The 19,330-nt window shown below is 49.8% G+C and overlaps 1 protein-coding gene across 1 annotated transcript in view; it reads right to left on the reverse strand.

The window, feature by feature from the left end:
- LOC121275731 (kinesin-like protein KIFC3) overlaps window positions 1-10,765 on the reverse strand; it is a 101,391-nt gene extending 90,626 nt beyond the window's left edge. Inside the window, 3 exon segments of the mRNA XM_041183321.1 lie at window positions 4,786-4,959; window positions 8,933-9,130; window positions 10,721-10,765. Of these exon segments, the coding sequence (XP_041039255.1) occupies window positions 4,786-4,959; window positions 8,933-9,130; window positions 10,721-10,765 (417 nt within the window).
- Window positions 10,766-19,330: the final 8,565 nt, after the last annotated feature.

Raw genomic sequence — 19,330 nt, forward strand, 5'->3', positions numbered from 1 at the left:
CTGGAAACCTCTTGACCCCAGTGGACAGTTTACAAAAGGGTCACAGGGTGATTTATTAAAACAGGCCTGGAAAACGGTGTTTAAAAAGCTGGTTTTAGTTTTGCTTTAGAGGAAAAACAAGGAGGATCAACTGCTCGAGTAATGAAGACAACTTCTGAAGCTCCTGACCCAGTCCCAAAGCAGAGAATGAATGGAAGTTGCTCCAAAGTCACTCTACATTCTGACATTGACTGGCTGCAAGTTTTCCTCGAAGCCTGCCTGAAAAGTCGTGCAAGGGTCATCGATTGTTTCCCTGACCAGTGCTGAGAAACCAGCTGTGTTACCCGGACACCATTTATCCTTTTCCATTGACCCATTGACTTTTAACCTCTTGGCAGTATTCCGCTATTTAATTATGTTTTTTCGCATGTGAGAGAGAGTTAGGGTATTTGGAAAGAACAATTATATTTTCATATTTCATACTGTATGTCAATAAGCTTTACCTTCCTACTTGAGCAAGTCTGGTTTTATGATAAACTAATAATTTTGTTGTTTATTGAAGAAACCTGGTGCATTCTGAGGTTAAAGGTAAAGCAGATATTTGGCTACACAGCGAGCTGGAGAAATTATTTAAATATATGTTGTGACCCTGTGGAGTAGTGGGACAAGAGACAGTGCGGTCCTCCCAGCTCAGTCATAACAACAAAAGGAGGCCAATCGGCCCATCATGTCTGTACTGGCTCTCCGAACAAACAATTCCCTTAGTGCCATTCTCCTGCCTTCTCCCTGTAACCCTGCACACTCATCCTTTTCAGGTAACAGCCTAGTTCCCTTTTGAATGCTTCAGTTGAACCTGCCCCCACCACACTCTCAGGCAGCGCATTCCAAACCCTAAACACACTGCATGAAAAAGTTTTTTCATATCACTATTCATGGGGATAGTGGAATTGCGGTATTAGACTGTCACTAGTCACTGGACTAGTAATCCAGAGACCCGGGGTAATGCTCTGGGGAGATGGTGGAATTTGAATCAATAAAAATCTGGAATTAACAGTCTAATGATGACCATGAAACCATTGTTGATTGTTGTAAAAACCCATTTGGGTCACTAATGCTCCTTAAGGGAAGGAAATCTGTCCTTACCTGGTCTGACCTACATGTGACTCCAGACCCACAGCAACGTGGTTGACCCTTAACTACCCTGTGAACTGGCCTAGCCAGCCACTCAGTTCTATAAACTGATACAAAGTCTATAAGGATTGAAACCGGACAGACCACCCAGCATCGACCGAGGCACCAGAAACAACAACAGCAAACTCAGCCCTGTCGACCCTGCAGAGTCCTCCTCATTAACATCTGGGGGCTGTGCCAAAATTGGGAGAGCTGTCTCACGGACTAGTCAAGCAACAGCCAGACATGGTTATCCTCACGGAATCATACCTTACTGTCCCAGATAATGTCCCAGACTCCACCATCACCATCCCTGGGTATGTCCTGTCCCACCGGCAGGACAAACCCAGCAGAGGTGGCAGCACAGTGGTATACAGTCGGGAGGGAGTTGCCCTGGGAGTCCACAACATCAACTCCGGACCCCGTGAAGTCCCATAGCATCAGGTCAAACGTGGGCAAGGAAACCTCCTGCTGATTACCATGCAACCAGGGAGCAGGCTATTCTGGGTTTGGTTTTGTGTAATGAGATGGGATTAATTAATGATCTCATAGTAAAGGATCCTCTAGGGAAGAGTGATCATAACATGCTAGAATTTCAAGTTCAGTTTGAGAGCGAGAAAACTGGAGTCCCACACTAGTGTTCTGGAGTTAAACAAAGGTAACTACATAGGCATGAGGGCAGATTTGTCCCTAGTGGACTGGGCAGGAAGACTACAAGTTAGGACAGTTGATGAACAATGGCAGATATTTAAGGAGATATTCAATTCCTCCCAAGTAAAATATATTCCAAAGAGGAAGAAAGATGGTAAGAGGGGGAAAAAGCATCCATTGCTAAGCAAGGAAGTTAAAGATAACATAAAGGCAAAAACTAAGGCATACCAAATTACAAAGGTCAGTGACAGGCTGGAAGATTGGGAAACTTTTAAAGATCAACAAAGGGTTACTAAAAAAATAATAAAAAGAGCAAAGGTAAATTATGAAAGAAAACTAGCGCAAAATGCATAAACTGATAGCAAAAGCTGCTACAAGTTTATAAAAGGACAGAGAGTAGCTAAAGTCTAGGGAGTTAATAGTGGGGAACGCAGAAATGGCAGAGACGCTTAATCAATATTTTGCCTCAGTTTTCACAGTGGACGACACTAGTACCACCCCAATAGTAACAGGTAGTGCAGACGATATAGAGAAGGAGGAACTTAGAACAATCACAATCACTAGAGAAAAAGTACTGAGCAAACTATTGGGATTAATGGGTGACAAGTCCCCAGGACCTGATGGCCCACACCCCAAAGTCTTAAAGGAAGTGACAACGGAGATAGTGGATGCATTGGCTATAATATTCCAAAATTCCCTGGATTCTGGAAAGGTTCCAGTGGACTGGAAAAATGCTAATTTAATGCCCTTATTCAAAAAGGGGGGAGGCAGAAAGTAGGAAACTATAGACCAGTTAGTTTAACGTCTGTCATTGGGAAATTGTTGGAATCCATTGTTAAGGAAGTAGTAATGGGACATTTGGAAAGTCAAAATGCAATCCATCAGAGTCTGCATGGTTTTATGAAGAGTAAATCGTGTTTGACTAATTTGCTAGAGTTCTTTGAAGATGTGACAAGCAAAGTGGATAATGGGGATCCTGTCGATGTAGTATATCTGGACTTCCAGAAGGCCTTTGATAAGGTGCTGCACAAAAGATTAATACACAAGATAAGATCACATGGAGTTAGGGGTAATATATTAGCTTGGATAGAGGATTGGCTAACCAACAGAAAGCAGTGAGTCAAGATAAATGGGTCTTTTTCTGGATGGCAAGCTGTAACTAGTGGGGTGCCACAGGGTTCGGTCTTGGGCCTCAACTATTTACAATCTATATTAATGACTTGGACTCAGGGATAGAAGGTACTATAGCTAAATTTGCAGATGACATCAAAATAGGTGGGAAAGTAAGTTGCAATGAAGAAATAAGAAATTTACAAATGGATAAAAACAAAAAAACTGCGGATGCTGGAAATCCAAAACAAAAACAAAAACAGAATTACCTGGAAAACTCAGCAGGTCTGGCAGCATCGGCGGAGAAGAAAAGAGTTGACGTTTCGAGTCCTCATGACCCTTCAACAGAACTGTTCTGTCGAAGGGTCATGAGGACTCGAAACGTCAACTCTTTTCTTCTCCGCCGATACTGCCAGACCTGCTGAGTTTTTCCAGGTAATTCTGTTTTTGTTTTTGTTTTGAATTTACAAATGGATATGGACAGGTTAGGTGAATGAACCAAAATTTGGCAGATGGAGTTTAACGTGGATAAGTGTGAGGTTATCCATTTTGGTCGGAAGAATAAAAAGGCGACTTATTATTGAAATGGAGAGAAACTTCAGAATGCTTCAGTGCAGAGGGATCTGGGTGTCCTTGTGCATGAATCGCTGAAAGCTAGTCTGCGGGTACAGCAGGTAATAAGGAAGGCAAATGGAATTTTGACATTTATTGCTAAAGGAATAGAGTATAAAAATAGGGAAGTGTTGTTGCAACTGTACAAGGCATTGGTGAGACCGCACCTGGAGTACTGTGCACAGTTTTGGTCCCCTTACTTGAGGAAGGATGTAGTTGCACTGGAGGCGGTTCAGAGGGGGTTCACTAGATTGGTTCCAGAGATGTGGGGTTTGACTTAGGAGGAGAGATTGAGCAGTTTAGGCCTATACTCGCTAGAGTTTAGAAGGATGAGAGGAGATCTAATTGAGGTATATAAGATGCTAAAGGGGATAGACAAAGTAGACGTGGAGCAGATGTCTCCCCTTGTGGGGAATTCTAGAATGAGAGGCCAAAGTTTTAGGCTAAGGGGTGGTAGATTTAAATCAGAGATGAGGAGGAATTACTTTTCTCAAAGGGTCGTGAATCTGTGGAATTCACTACCTCAGAGTGCAGTAGATGCTGGGACACTGAATAAATTTAAGGAGGAGATAGACAGGTTTTTAATTAGTAACAGGTTGAAAGGTTATGGGGAGAGGGTGGGAAATTGGATTTGAGGCCGAAATTATATAAGCCATGATCGTAATGAATGGTGGGGCAGGCTTGAGGGGCTGAATTGCCAACTCCTGCTCCTAGTTCTTATGTTCTAATGTAATATTTCCTGGGTAACTGTCCAGGTGAGAACATCCAAACTGTCCAAAGTCTCTGGCTTTATCTCAGAGTGGGAGATTGGTGAAGCGTCCCAGGGAGCAGGAGAATTGCCTGTCAGAAGTTCAAACTTCCTGGACAATTCCCAAGGTGTCCTTGAGTTGGGACCTCCACAGAGTCCCAACGCACATCTTGGGTCACATGTCCAGTCTCCGGGTTGCCGGACACCTGAAGATCTGGGCCGATGACTCCTGATTCCCAGATCTCCCCAATCCTGGCACTTATCTCTCCTCAGTCTGGGTCTGTTGTTAACTCATAGACTGAAATCAAACACACTGATTGGTCAACGACTCCACTCTTATCATGAGAGTTTCGGGATGGTAGAAAGATGGACCCTGATCTTTGCTCTTTTGCCCTATGTTTCCCTGAGGATCTGCCAGTGAGCTGTGGTGGGCGGGTGTGAATGGTGCTGGCCTCAGTGTGAATGAGCGAGTGATGGAGGTGAATGATGGCTTGTATGAGGTTGCCCGGCTTTACCTTGTATTTGAGTTCCAAGCTGTTCTCCTGAGAGCCCCTCAGTTGTTGCTCCAGTTTGCTGAACTGCTCCCCTTGTACTGAGAGCTGATCCAGGAGCTGCCGGTTTCTCTGCTCACAATCCTGGAGTGATTTCAGTGTCCCTGGAGAATCTACCTCCACTCGCTGGGTGACGTACTGGAGACCGGAACAGACAAAACACCGGGGACAGTTAGTCTGACCGACTGCCCGAGACATTGGGCTATCGGCAAGGGAGCTCACTCTGGGAGAGGGAGCTCACTCTCACTCACACTCGTGCCCTGTCACCCTCACTCACACTCACACTCGTGCCCACTCACTCTCACTCTCACTCACACTCGTGCCCTGTCACCCTCACTCACACTCACATTTGTGCCCACTCACTCTCACTGTCACTCACACTTGTGCCCACTCATTCTCACTTACACACTCACTCATGCCCACACACGCTCACTCACATGATTGCTCACATTCTAGTTCACACTCTCGCTTTCGCTCACATTCTTGCTCTCACTCTTGCTCTCACACACTCAATCTTGCTCACACTCGCTCACACTCGCTCACACTCGCTCACACTCTCGCTCACACTCTTGTTCTCATTCTCGTTCTCACTCTCATTCACACTTGCTCACACACTTTCTCACACTCGCTCACACTCTCGTTCTCACTCTCACTCACTCTCATTCACACTTGTTCACACTTGCTCACACACTCGCTCACACTTTTGTTCTCACTCTCATTCTCACTCTCATTCACACTCGCTCACACACTTGCTCACACACTCGCTCACACACTCGCTCACACTCTTGTGCTCACTCTCATTCTCACTCTCATTCACACTTACTCACACACTCGCTCACACACTCGCTCACACACACACTCGCTCACACCCTCGTTCTCACTCTCACTCACTCTCATTCACACTTGCTCACACGCTTGCTCACACACTCGCTCACACACACTCTCACTCACACACTCGCTCACACACACACTCGCTCACACACTCGCTCTCACACACACTCGCTCAAACTCTCGCTCACACACTCTCAGTCTCTTAAGCAGCTGGAGTCCGAGCAGCAGACGTTGAGCCACATCAGGGAGGGCGAAAGTTATCTGGACACTTTGCTCTAGGAGTTGCATCACCCCCTCAGATTAGGTAATTCAAATTTAGTCTGTGATCAGGGACAGGAGGGTGTGACTGTAGGTGAGGCAGGTTTGGGAATCCAGGGGGCAGTGGTCGAGGAGCCTCGGCTCCTGCAGTTCTCCAACAGGTAAGAGGTTCTTGCAAGCTGTGTGGGAGACAGCAGGGACTGCAGGGAGGATGAGCAAACTGACCACGGCACTGTGGTACAGAGAGTCATTCAAGTGGGGGGAGGAAATAGGAACGTGGTAGTGGGAGGGGACTGTATAATTAGGGGGATAGATACTGTTCTCTGCAGCCGTGAGCATGAGTCCCGAAGGCTGTGTTGCCTGCCCGGTGCCAGGGTTAAGGACATCTCCTCAGGGCTGGAGATGAACTTGGAGTGGGAGGGGAGGGATCCAGTTGTTGTCGTCCATGTTGGTACCAACAACATTGATAGGACTAGAAAGGAGGTTCTGCTGAAAGAATTTGAACAGTTAGCAGCTAAATTAAGAAGGAGAACCTCCAAGGTAATAATCTCAGGATTACTACCTGAGCCACGGGCAAACTGGCGCAGGGTAAATTATGTCAAGGAGTTACATGTGTGTAAGATTGTTGTGGGAGGAATGGGTTTCAGCTCATGGGGCACCGGCACCATAACTGGGGTAGAAGGGAGCTGTTCGGGTGGGGCGGGCTTCACTTGAACCATGTGGGGACCAGTGTCCTGGCGAATCGAATAACTAGGACAGTAGAGAGGACTTTAAATTAAATAGAGATGGGGAAAGTCCTGGAGAGGGGAGACATAGGCCGACAAAGCAAAAGGACGTGGCAGCATTGCAGGGCAGCTATTTAGATAATTAAACCCAGAGTGTGACAGGAAGGGACAGAGTGTCCAAACATAAAAAACAGAAACAAATAGGGCCACAGGGTCATAGAGGTCCACAGCACAGAAAAAGGCCCTTTGGCCCTTCGAGTCTGCGCCGGTCAAACAAGTACCTAACTATTCTAATCCCATTTTCCAGCTCTAGGCCTATAGTCTTGTCCGCCATGGTATCGCAAGCGCACATCCAAATACTTCTTAAATGTAATGAGGGTTTCAGCCTCTCCCACCCTTTCAGGCAGTGAGTTCCAGATTCCCATCACCCTCTGGGTGAAAATATTCTTCCACAAAAGGGCAAAAAGGAGAAAAAAATGATAAAAAGGCAAAATTAATGGCTCTTTACTTAAATACGCATAGTATTCGGAACAAAATAAATGAATTAACAGCACAAATAGAGGTTAATGGGTATAATCTTATAGCCATTATGGACTTGTGGTTACCAGGACCATAAGACGTAGGAGCAGAAGGAGGACATTCGGCCCATCGAGTCTTCTCCGCCATTCAATGAGATCATGGCTGATCTGATAATCCTCAACGCTACTTTCCTGCCTTTTCTCCATAACCCTTGATTCTCTTACTGATTAAAAATCTGTCTATCTCAGCCTTGAATATACTTAACAACCCAGCCTCTACAGCCCTCTGTGGTAAAGAATTCCACAGATTCACTACCCTCTGAGAGAAGAAATTCCTCCTCATCTCTGTCTTAAATGGGTGACCCCCTTACTCTGAGATGATGCCCTCTGGTCCTCGACTCACCCACAAGAGGAAACAACCTCTCAGCATCTACCCTGTCAAGCCTCCTAAGAATCCTATCTGCCAAGTTTTTGCCTACTCACTTAACCTGTCTATATCCCTCTGTAGATTCTGTGTGTCAGCCTCACCATTTGCCTTCCCACCTATTTTTGTGTCATCCACAAACTTGGCGATAGTACATTCACTTCCCTCATCCAAGTTTTTAATAGACATTGAGGCCCCAGCACTGATCCCTGTGGCACTCCACTAGTTACAGGTTGCTATACTGAAAATGCCCCCCTTATCCCAACTCTCTGTCTTCTATTAGTGAGCCAATCCTCTATCCATGCTAATATACTACCCTCAACACCATGGGCTCTTGTCCTAGTAAGTAGCCTTATTGACGGTACTTTATCAAACACCTTTTGGAAATCCAAATATATTACATTACATCTACTGGTTCCCCTTTATCTATCCTGCTTGTTACCTCCTCAAAGAATTCTAATAAATTTATTAGGCATGATTTCCCCTTCATGAAGCCATGCTGACTCTGCTTGATTAGATTATGTAATTCTAAATGCTCTGCTATTACATCCTTTATAATAGACTCTAACATTTTCCCAATGACAGAGTTAAGCTGACTGGCCTGTAGTTACCTGTTTTTTTGTCTCCCTCCCTTTTTGAATCAGGGTATTACATTGGCAGCTTTCCAGTCTTCTGGCCCTCACACTCATGTTCACACTTACGCTCACACTGTGTCCTCACACTCACACACGTTCACAATCACACTCACACCCATGACTTCACACTCATACTCACACCCACAGTCTCACTCACACTCGTGCCTTCACACTCACATTCACAGTTACACTCAAACCTTTGCCCTCACTCTCACAATTACACCCGTGCCTTCGCACTCACATTCACATTTACACTCACACACACTCATGCCCATGCACTCTCACCTGCACACATTCTTGTGAGTTCACCCTCACATTCACACTAGCACTCACACTCACACTTGTGCCCCCACACTCACACTCAATCTTACACTCATGCTTTCACACTCACATTCACATTTACACTTATACTTGTGCCCTTACATTACACTAGCACTCACACTCATACTTGTGCTCTTACACTCACACTCAGACTCACACTCACACTCATGCCCTCCCAATCACACTCGTGCCTTCACCCTCACACTCACATTTACACTCACATTTGTGCCCTCACACTCACACTCACACTCATGCCCACACACTCAGCCACACTCATGCCCTTACACTCACATCCACACTTACACGCACACTCATGCCCTCACACTCACATTCACACCCACACTCACACTTGTGCCCTCATGCTCACACTCACACTCACACTCAGGCCCATGCAGTCACCTGTATCTCCGCTGGCCGTTCTCGATATTGTTCAAGCTCGAGTTGAAGTCCTCGCACTCTCTCCACCAGCTGCCTCGCCTCCCCCTCGTTCCTCCACTGCATGTTGCTCATTTGTGTCTCCAGCCGTAATAACTGCTCGAGCTTCTGCTGCAGGGATGTCTCCAGGAGATGGACCTTTGACCTCAGGTCCTCATTTTCCTAAGAGAGGGACGAAAGACCAGCTCCATCAGTGGGAAACTTCCTTTTCCACTTCCTTAACTTTCTCATCAACAACAACTTACACTTTTATGTTGTTACAGATGGGAGGGGAGCCAATTTAAACAGCTCTGGTTTCTCCTCTCACCACCCATCTGTAAACAGAAAGGTGTTTTGATTTGCTTCCCTGTTATGACACAGCAGTGGGTAAAGGCTGAGCTGTTTAAATCTCAGAGGGAAACTTGAACAACTGTCATAACCTATATTTTCAATTGGTATGTTTGAGATTCAGCTCGGAATTCAGGAATAAGACCATAAAGCCTCAAAAGGTTTTTTTTATATAAAATTAAATTAAATGTTTATTAATTTAACAACTAATTAAACACACACACATGTCTACAAATTACTACCAGAATAACTTTTAAACAAATCCCCAAATTAATCACTCCCAGGTATATCTTCACCAAGGCAACACCATAGACTTTAAACAGACACCAGGCAAAGCACATTTGACTGTATGAGTTTAAAATGAGGTTCCTTTCAATTTGGTTTCTTTACAAACAATTGTAGGTTTGCAGGCTGGTTAGATCTTCAATGCCTCTGACTTACACACACAAACTCCTCTCAGTTTATATCTAGCTTTCCCTTTGAATGTAAATTTTCCATTGTATCCTAGGCTTTTAATTTTTAACTCTCCTAACAATAATCCTTTCATTCCATCAATTTTATTAGTAATATAAACACATGGCTTGGTGAATCCCAGCTAGGTGCAAGATTTTACCCATTCTTTTGAATGGTTTATTTAAAAATGCAAATTTACACTACCTTCTACTCATTACGTTTATCTAATTAACATCTCAAACTACGATACATCAAAGCACCCAGACTAGCTGGCTTTAATCCGATTAAGAAACACACAGAAATGCACATAGACACAGACACTACTACAAGTCAACTTTAAAAATAATTTCCAATAACCTTATACACATTAATATCTCTTGGTGACATTCCCCCTTTATAAATTGTGGCGTATTTCCCAACCCCTCAGTTTTGGTGTGATCCAATTTCTAATAATAACCCCACAGCAAACTTGGGATAGGATGAACACAAAGAGTTAGGTTATTTGCACACACTGAAATATGGGAGGAGTGGTTGCAATGTAGCCCCTTGTGCACTCATACAGTAAAAGCGGGATAGAGAAAAGAAAGATTTACAGGGCAAAGACCACAGAGAAAAAAAAATGCTTGTGGGTCCAGAGTCCTGAATCAAAATCCAATGGGGTACTCCTTCATGGAGGTCAGCAGACAGAAAACCGATGCTGTATAATTCACTTTTCCAACAGAGCTGACTTCACATGAGGAGATAGCCACACAGAGATGAATAAGTCTTGGCGGTGATGGTACAGAAGTTTCAGTAGAAACAGAGTAGGTAGGGCCAGGCATTCAACCTGGACAGAGCCCTTTTTCTGTGCTGCTGCTAGTTAGATGGTAAAATGGCAGACTGAGCTTTGCAGCTCCACAAGGCAATATTACTAGTTGCACAAGCTAGGCCAGTGTCACCCTAGCTCTCCACATTGTCTTTGACGAGGGATACATATCCCTTGTGTAGGTCACCGAGATGGTTAAGTGTCTCAACCATTACAACTTGAAAGGAAGATTTCAGGGCCCTTTGTTGTAGCAGATGACTAGACTCTGGTTGGCCAACCTGGGCTATGAAATGCAGGTGGCCTCTGTATAGCTCTCTTTGAATTTGGTCAGTGCAGCCCACAATGTGTCGTTAGTGACTCTTCAGGGATAACGAGATGCAACTTACTTTGATACTGCCAGGTAGCTCCTTTTGTTCAGAGATCACAGATAGACATAGATTCAACCATTTAAAAAGGTCTTTGTCCAGTTTTTAAACATTTTTAGAACTATCCATGAGAATATTTATATATATTTTATAAAAATATACGGTGTGAGGTCTTAGACCCCTCACACATAATTTATATCATCTGTAAAGTGATGGAAGGGGTCATTGACAATGCTATCAAGTAGCACTTAGTTAGCAATAACCTGCTCACTGATGCCCAGTTTGGGTTCTGCCAGGGCCACTCAGCTCCTGACCTCATTACAGCCTTGGTTCAAACATGGACAAAAGAGCTGAACTCCTGAGGTGAGGTGAGATCTTGACATCAGGATAGCATTTGCCAGAATGTGGCATCAAAGAGCCCTAGCAAAAGGGGAGGCGATGACATAGTGGTATTGTCACTGGATTGTTAATCCAGAGACCCGGGGTAACGCTCTGAAGACCTGGGTTTGAATCCCACCACCACAGATGGTGGAATTTGAATTCAATAAAAATTTGGAATTAAAGTCTAATGATGACCATAAAACCATTGTCGATTGTTGTAAAGACCCACCTGGTTCACTGATGTCCTTGAGAGAAGGAAATCTACCATCCTTACCTGGTCTGGCCCTCATGTGACTCCAGACCCACATCAATGTGGTTCACTCTTAAATGCCCTCTGAACAAGGGCAATTAGGGATGGGCGATAAATGCTGGCCTAGCCAGCGACACCCACATCCAATGAATAAAAAAGAAACTGGAGTCAATGATAATCAGGGTGAAAACTCTCACTACAAGTTGGAGTCATACCTAGCACAAAGGAAGATGGTTGTGGTTGTCAGAGGTCAGTCATCTCAGCTCCAGGACATCACTGCAGGAGTTCCTCAGGGTAGTGTCCTCGGCCCAACCATCTTCAGTTGCTTCATCAATGACCTTCCTTCATCATAAGGTCAGAAGTGGGGATGTTCGCTGATGATTGCACAATGTTCAGCACCATTCACGACTCCTCAGATACTGAAGCAGTCCATGTCCAAATGCAGCAAGACCTGGACAATATCCAGGCTTGGGCTGACAAGTGGCAAGTAACATTCACACCACACAAGTGTCAGGCAATGACCATCTCCAACAAGAGAGAATCCAACCATGGTAAGGGGCATTACCATCACTGAATCCCCCACTATCAACATCCTGGGGGCTACCATTGACCAGAAACTGAACTGGACCAGCCATATAAATACTGTGGCTACAAGAGCGGGTCAGAGGCTGGGAATCCTGCAGTGGGTAACTCACCTCCTGACTCCCCAAACCCTGTCCACCATCTACACGGCACGAGTCAGGAGTGTGGTGGAATACTCTCCACTTGCCTGGATGAGTGCAGCTCCCACTACACTGAAGAAGCTCAATACCATCCAGGACAAAGCAGCCCCGCTTGATTGGCACCACATCCACAAACATTCACTCCCTCCACTACCGACGCACAGTGGCAGCAGTGTGTACCATCTACAAGATGCACTGCAGGAATTCACCAAGGCTCCTTCAACAGCACCTTCCAAGCCCACGAACACTACCATCTAGAAGGACAAGGGCAGCAGATAGATGGGAACACCACCACCTGGAAGTTCCCCTCCAAGTCACTCACCATCCTGACTTGGAAATATATCGCCGTTCCTTCACTGTCACTGGGACAAAATCCTGGAACTCCCTCCCTAACAGCACTGTGGGTGTACCTACACCACAGGGACTGCAGTGGTTCAAGAAGGCAGCTCACCACCACCTTCTCAAGGGGCAAATAGGGATGGGCAATAAATGCTGGGCCCAGCCAGTGAAGCTCACATCCTGTGAATGAATAAAAAAGCAGCAGGTTCAATGTAACAAAGCACCTGATGGTGCTTCACCTGAACATTATGAACCAAAGTGTGATACGAAGCCACATGAGGAGGTACCAGATCAGATGACCAAAAATTCTAAAGGAGGGTAGAGAGGTGGAGAGGTTTGGGGAGGGAGGTGGAGAGGTTTGGGTAGAGAGGTGGAGTAGTTTGGGTAGAGAGGTGGAGAGATTGGGTAGAGAGGTGGAGAGGTTTGGGTACAGAGGTGGAAAGGTTTGGGGAGGGAGGTGGAGAGGTTTGGGTAGAGAGGTGGAGAGTTATGGGGCGGGAGGTGGAGGGGTTTGGGGAGGGAGGTGGAGGGGGTTGGGGAGGGAGGTGAGAGGTTTGGGTAGAGAGGTGGAGAGGTTTGGGTAGAGAGGAGGAGAGGTTTGCGGAGGGAGGTGAGGGGGTTGGGGAGGGAGGTGGAGAGGTTTGGGGAGGGAGGTGGAGAGGATTCGGTAGAGAGGTGGAGAGGTTTGGGTAGAGAGGTGGAGAGGTTTGGGGAGAGAGGTGGAGAGGTTTGGGTAGAGAAGTGGAGAGGTTTGGGGAGGCGGGTGGAGAGGTTTGGGTAGAGAGGTGGAGAGGTTCGGGGAAGGAGGTGAGAGGTTTGGGGAGGGAGGTGGAGGGGGTTGGGGAGGGAGGTGGAGGGGTTTGGGGAGGGAGGTGGAGGGGTCAGGGGAGGGAGGTGGGAGGTTTGGTGAGGGAGGTGGATAGCTTTGGGGAGGGTGGTGGAGGGGTTTGGGGAGGGTGTTGGAGGGGTTTGTGGAGGGAGGTGGAGAGGTTTGCGTAGAGAGGTGGAGGGGTTTGGGGAGGGAGGTGAGAGGTTTGGTTAGGAAGGTGGAGGGGGTTGGGGAGGGAGGTGGAGGGGTTTGGGGAGGGAGGTGAGAGGTTTGGGGAGGGAGGTGGAGGGGGTTGGGGAGGGAGGTGGAGGGGTTTGTAGAGGGAGTTGGAGGGGTTTGGGGAGGGAGATGGAGGGGGTTGGGGAGGGAGGTGGAGAGGTTTGGGGAGGGAGGTGAGAGGTTGGGGGAGGGAGGTGGAGGGGTTTGGGGAGGGAGGTGGAGAGGTTTGGGGAGGGAGGTGGAGAGGTTTGGGTAGAGAGGTGGAGAGGTTTGGGTAGAGAGGTGGAGAGGTTTGGGTAGAGAGATGGAGAGGTTTGGGGAGGGAGGTGGAGAGGTTTGGGTAGAGAGGTAGAGGGGTTTGGGTATAGAGGTGGAGGGGTTTGGGGAGGGAGGTGGAGGGGTTTGGGTAGAGAGGTGGAGAGGTTTGGGTAGAGAGGTGGAGAGGTTTGGGTAGAGAGGTGGAAAGGTTTGGGTAGAGTGGTGGAGAGGTTTGGGTAGAGAGGTGGAGAGGTTTGGGGAGGGAGGTGGAGAGGTTTGAGGAGGGAGGTGGAGAGGTTTGGGAGGGAGGTGGAGGGGTTTGGGGAGGGAGGTGGAGAGGTTTGGGAAGAGAGGTGGAGAGGTTTCGGTAGAGTGGTGGAGAGGTTTGGCGAGGGAGGTGGAGAGGTTTGGGGAGAGAGGTGAGAGGTTTGGGGAGGGAGGTGGAGAGGTTTGGGAGGGAGGTGGAGGGTTTTGGGGAGGGAGGTGGAGAGGTTTGGGTAGAGAGGTCGAGGGGTTTGGGGAGGGAGGTAGAGAGGTTTGGGGAGGGAGGTGGAGAGGTTTGGGGAGGGAGGTGGAGGGGTTTGGGGAGGGAGGTGGAGAGGTTTGGGTAGAGAGGTGGAGAGGTTTGGGTAGAGAGGTGGAGGGGTTTGGGGAGGGAGGTGGAGAGGTTTGGGGAGGGAGGTGGAGAGGTTTGGGGAGGGAGGTGGAGAGGTTTCGGGAGGGTGGTGGAGGGGTTTGGGGAGGGAGGTGGAGGCGTTTGGGGAGGGAGGTAGAGGGGGTTGGGGATGGAGGTGGAGGGGTTTGTGAAAGTAGGTGAGAGGTTTGGGGAGGGAGGTGAGAGGTTTGGGGAGGGAGGTGGAGAGGTTTGGGTAGAGAGGTGGAGAGGTTTGGGTAGAGAGGTGGAGAGGTTTGGGGAGGGAGGTGGAGGGGGTTGGGGAGGAGGTTTGAGGGGTTTGGGGAGGGAGGTGGAGGTGTTTGGGGAGGGAGGTGGAGGGGTTTGGGGAGGGAGGTGAGAGGTTTGGTGAGGGAGGTGGAGGGGATTGGGGAGGGAGGTGAGAGGTTTGTGAAGGGAGGTGGAGGGGTTTGGGGATGAAGGTGGAGGCTTTGGAGAGGGAGGTGGAGGGGTTTGGGGAGGGAGATGGAGGGGTTTGGAGAGGGAGGTGGAGGGGCTTGGGGAGGGAGGTGTAGAGGTTTGGGGAGGGAGGTGGAGAGGTTTGGCTAGAGTGGTGGAGAGGTTTGGGGAGGGAGGTGGAGAGGTTTGGGGAGGGAGGTGGAGAGGTTTGGGTAGAGAGGTGGTGAGGTTTGGCTAGAGAGTTGGAGAGGTTTGGGGAGGGAGGTGGAGAAGTTTGGGGAGGGAGGTGGAGAGGTTTGGGGGAGGGAGGTAGAGAAGTTTGGGTAGAGAGGTGGAGAGGCTTGGGTAGAGAGATGGAGGGGTTATTGTAGAGAGGTGGAGAGGTTTGGGTAGAGAGGTGGAGAGGTTTGGGTAGAGAGGTGGAGAGGTTTGGGGAGGGAGGTGGAGAGGTTTGGGTAGAGAGGTGGAGAGGTTTGGGTAGAGAGGTGGAGAGGTTTGGGTAGAGAGGTGGAGAGATTTGTGCAGAGAGGTGGAGAGGTTTGGGGAGAGAGGTGGAGAGGTTTGGGGAGGGAGGTTGAGGGGTTTGGGTAGAGAGGTGGAGAGGTTTGTGTAGAGAGGTGGAGGGGTTTGGGGAGGGAGGTGGTGGGGTTTGGGTAGAGAGGTGGAGAGGTTTGGGGAGAGAGGTGGAGAGTTTCGGGTTGTGAGGTGGAGGGGTTTGGGGAGCGAGGTGGAGGGTTTTGGGTAGAGAGGTTTGGGTAGAGAGGTGGAGAGGTTTGGGGAGGGATGTGGAGAGGTTTGGGGAGTGAGGTGGATGGTTTTGGGGAGGGAGGTGGAGTGTTTTGGGGATGGAGGTGGAGGGGTTTGGGTAGAGAGGTGGAGAGGTTTGGTGAGGGAGGTGGAGGGGCTGGGGTGGAGAGATGGAGAGGTTTGGGGAGGGAGATCGAGAAGTTTGGGCAAGGAGGTGGAGGGGTTTGGGTAGAGAGGTGGAGATGTTTTGGGAGGGAGGTGGAGGGGGTCGGGGAGGGAGGTGGATAGGTTTGGGTGGAGAGGTGGAGAGGTTTGGGCAGGGAGGTGGAGGGGTTTGGGTTGAGAGGTGGAGAGGTTTGGGGAGGGAGGTGGAGCGGTTTGGGTTGAGAGGTGGAGAGGTTTGGGTAGAGAGGTGGAGAGGTTTGGGTAGAGAGGTGGAGACGTTTGGGTAGAGAGGTGGAGAGGTTTGGGGAGGGTGGTGGAGGAGTTTGGGGAGGGAGGTGGAGAGGTTTGGGGAGTGAGGTGGAGAGGGTTGGGGAGGGAGGTGGAGACGTTTGGGGAGGGAGGTGAGATGTTTGGGTAGAGAGGTGGAGAGGTTTGGGTAGAGAGGTGGAGAGGTTTGGGTAGAGAGGTGGAGAGGTTTGGGTAGAGAGGTGGAGAGTTTTGGGTAGAGAGGTGGAGAGGTTTGGGTAGAGAGGTGGAGAGGTTTGGGTAGAGAGGTGGAGAGGTTTGGGTAGAGAGGTGGAGAGGTTTCGGAAGAGAGGTGGAGAGGTTTGGGTAGAGAGGTGGAGAGGTTTGGGGAGGGAGGTGGAGAGGTTAAGGTAGAGAGGTGGAGAGGTTTGGGGAGGGAGGTGGAGAGGTTTGGGGAGGGAGGTGGAGGGGTTTGGGTAGAGAGGTGGAGAGGTTTGGGGAGGGAGGTGGAGAGGTTTGGGTAGAGAGGTGGAGAGGTTTGGGGAGGGAGGTGGAGGGGTTTGGGTAGAGAGGTGGAGAGGTTTGGGGAGAGAGGTGGAGATGTTTGGGGAGAGAGGTGGAGAGGTTTGGGTAGAGAAGTGGAGAGGTTTGGGGAGGGAGATGGAGAGGTTTGGGTAGAGAGGTGGAGAGGTTTGGGTAGAGAGGTGGAGGAGTTTGGGGAGGGAGGTGGAGAGGTTTGGGTAGAGAGGTGGATAGCTTTGGGTAGAGAGGTGGAGAGGTTTGGGGAGAGAGGTGGAGAGGTTTGGGGAGGGAGGTGGAGAGGTTTGGGGAGGGAGGTGGAGAGGTTCGGGTAGAGAGGTGGAGAGTTTTGGGTAGAGAGGTGGAGAGGTTTGGGGAGGGAGGTGGAGAGGTTTGGGGAGGGAGGTGGAGAGGTTTGGGTAGAGAGGTGGAGATGTTTGGGGAGGGAAGTGGAGAGGTTTGGGTAGAGAGGTGGAGAGGTTTGGGGAGGGAGGTGGAGGGGTTTGGGTAGAGAGGTGGAGGGGATTTGGGGAGGGAGGCTGGAGAGGTTTGGGGAGGGAGGTTGGAGGGGTTTGGGTAGAGACGTGGAGAGGTACTTGGGAAGAGAGGTGGCCGATTCATTCTTGGGGCAGGGAGAGGGGAGAGGGGTGGGTAGAGAGGGAGAGGGGTGGGGAGGGGAGATGGAGAGGTTTGGGTAGGGAGTTGGAGAGGTTTGGGTAGAGAGGTGGAGAGTTTGGGGAGGGAGGTGGAGAGGTTTGGGTAGGAGGTGGGAGGATTGGGTAGAGAGGTGGAGAGGTTTGGGGAGGGAGGTGGAGAGGTTTGGGTAGAGAGGTGGATAGCTTTGGGTAGAGAGGTGGAGAGGTTTGGGGAGAGAGGTGGAGAGGTTTGGGGAGAGAGGTGGAGATGTTTTGGGGAGGGAGGTGGAGAGGGGTTGGGGTAGAGAGGTGGAGAGTTTTGGTAGAGAGGTGGAGATGTTTGGGGAGGGAGGTGGAGAGGTTTGGGTAGAGAGTTGGAGGGGTTTGGGGAGGGAGGTGAGAGGTTTGGGGAGAGAGGTGGAGAGGTTCGGGTAGAGAGGTGGAGAGGTTTGGGTAGAGAGGTGGAGAGGTTTTGGGAGGGAGGTGGAGGGGTTTGGGTAGAGAGTTGGAGAGGTTTGGGTAGAGAGGTGGAGGGGTTTGGGGAGGGACGTGGATGGGTTTGGGTAGAGAGGTGGAGAGGTTTGGGGAGGGAGGTGGAGAGGTTTGGGTAGAGAGGTGGATGGGTTTGGGGAGGGAGGTGGAGGGGTTTGGGTAGAGAGGTGGAGAGGTTTGGGTAGAGAGGTGGAGAGGTTTGGGTATAGAGGTGGAGAGGTTTGGGTAGAGAGGTGGAGAGGTTTGGGGAGGGAGGTGAGAGGTTTGTGTAGAGAGGTGGAGAGGTTTGGGTAGAGAGGTGGAGAGGTTTGGGGAGGGAGGTGGAGAGGTTTGGGTAGAGAGGTGGAGGGGGTTGGGGAGGGAGGTGAGAGGTTTGGGTAGAGAGGTGGCGAGGTTTGGGGAGCGAGGTGGAGAGGTTTATTTAGAGAGGTGGAGAGGTTTGGGGAGTGAGGTGGAGGGGTTTGGGGAGGGAGGTGGAAGGTTTTGGGCAGGGAGGTGGAGAGGTTTATGGAGGGTGTTGGAGAGTTTTGCGGAGAGAGGTGGAGAGGTTTGGGGAGGGTTGTGGAGAGGTTTCGGGAGGGAGTTGGAGATGTTTGTGGAGGGAGGTGGAGTGGTTTGGGGAGGGAGGTGGAGAGGTTTGTGGAGGGAGGTGGAGAGGTTTGGGGAGGGAGGTGGAGGGGTTTGGGTATAGAGGTGGAGGGGTTTGGGGAGGGAGGTGGAGAGGTTTTGGTAGATAGGTGGAGAGGTTTGGGGAGGGAGGTGGAGGCGTTTGGGGAGGGAGGTGGAGAGGTTTGGGGAGAGAGGTGGAGAGGTATGGGGAGGGAGGTGGAGAGGTATTGGGAGGGAGGTGGAGGGTGTTGGGAAGGGTGGTGGAGAGGTTTGTGGAGAGAGGTGGAGAGGTTTGGGTTGATAGGTGGAGAGGTTTGGGTAGAGAGGTGGAGGGGTTTGGGTAGAGCGGTGGAGAGGTTTGGGGAGGGAGTTGGAGGGGTTTGGGGAGGGAGGTGGAGAGCTTTGGGTACAGAGGTGGAGAGGTTTGGGTAGAGAGGTGGAGAGGTTTGGGTAGAGAGGTGGAGAGGTTTGGGGAGGGAGGTGGAGAGGTTTGGGGAGTGAGGTAGAGGGGTTTGGGGAGGGAGGTGGAGTGTTTTGAGGATGGAGGTGGAGGGCTTTGGGTAGAGAGGTGGAGAGGTTTGGTGAGGGAGGTTGAGGGGTTGGGTAGAGAGATGGAGAGGTTTGGGGAGGGAGGTGGAGAGGTTTCGGTAGGGAGGTGGAGAGGGTTGGGTAGAGAGGTGGAGAGGTTTGGGTAGAGAGGTGGAGAGGTTTGGGTAGAGAGGTGGAGAGGTTTGGGGAGGGAGTTGGAGGGGTTTGGGTAGGGAGGTGGAGAGGTTTGGGGAGGGAGGTGGAAAGGTTTGGGGAGGGAGATCGAGAGGTATGGGTAGAGAGGTGGAGAGGTTTGGGGAGGGAGGTGGAGAGGTTTGGGGAGTGAGGTGGAGGGGTTTGAGGAGGGAGGTGGAGGGGTTTGGGTAGAGAGGTGGAGAGGT

This window comes from Carcharodon carcharias, chromosome 3 (genome assembly GCF_017639515.1).
Source record: "Carcharodon carcharias isolate sCarCar2 chromosome 3, sCarCar2.pri, whole genome shotgun sequence".
Classification (NCBI taxonomy): Eukaryota; Metazoa; Chordata; class Chondrichthyes; order Lamniformes; family Lamnidae; genus Carcharodon; species Carcharodon carcharias.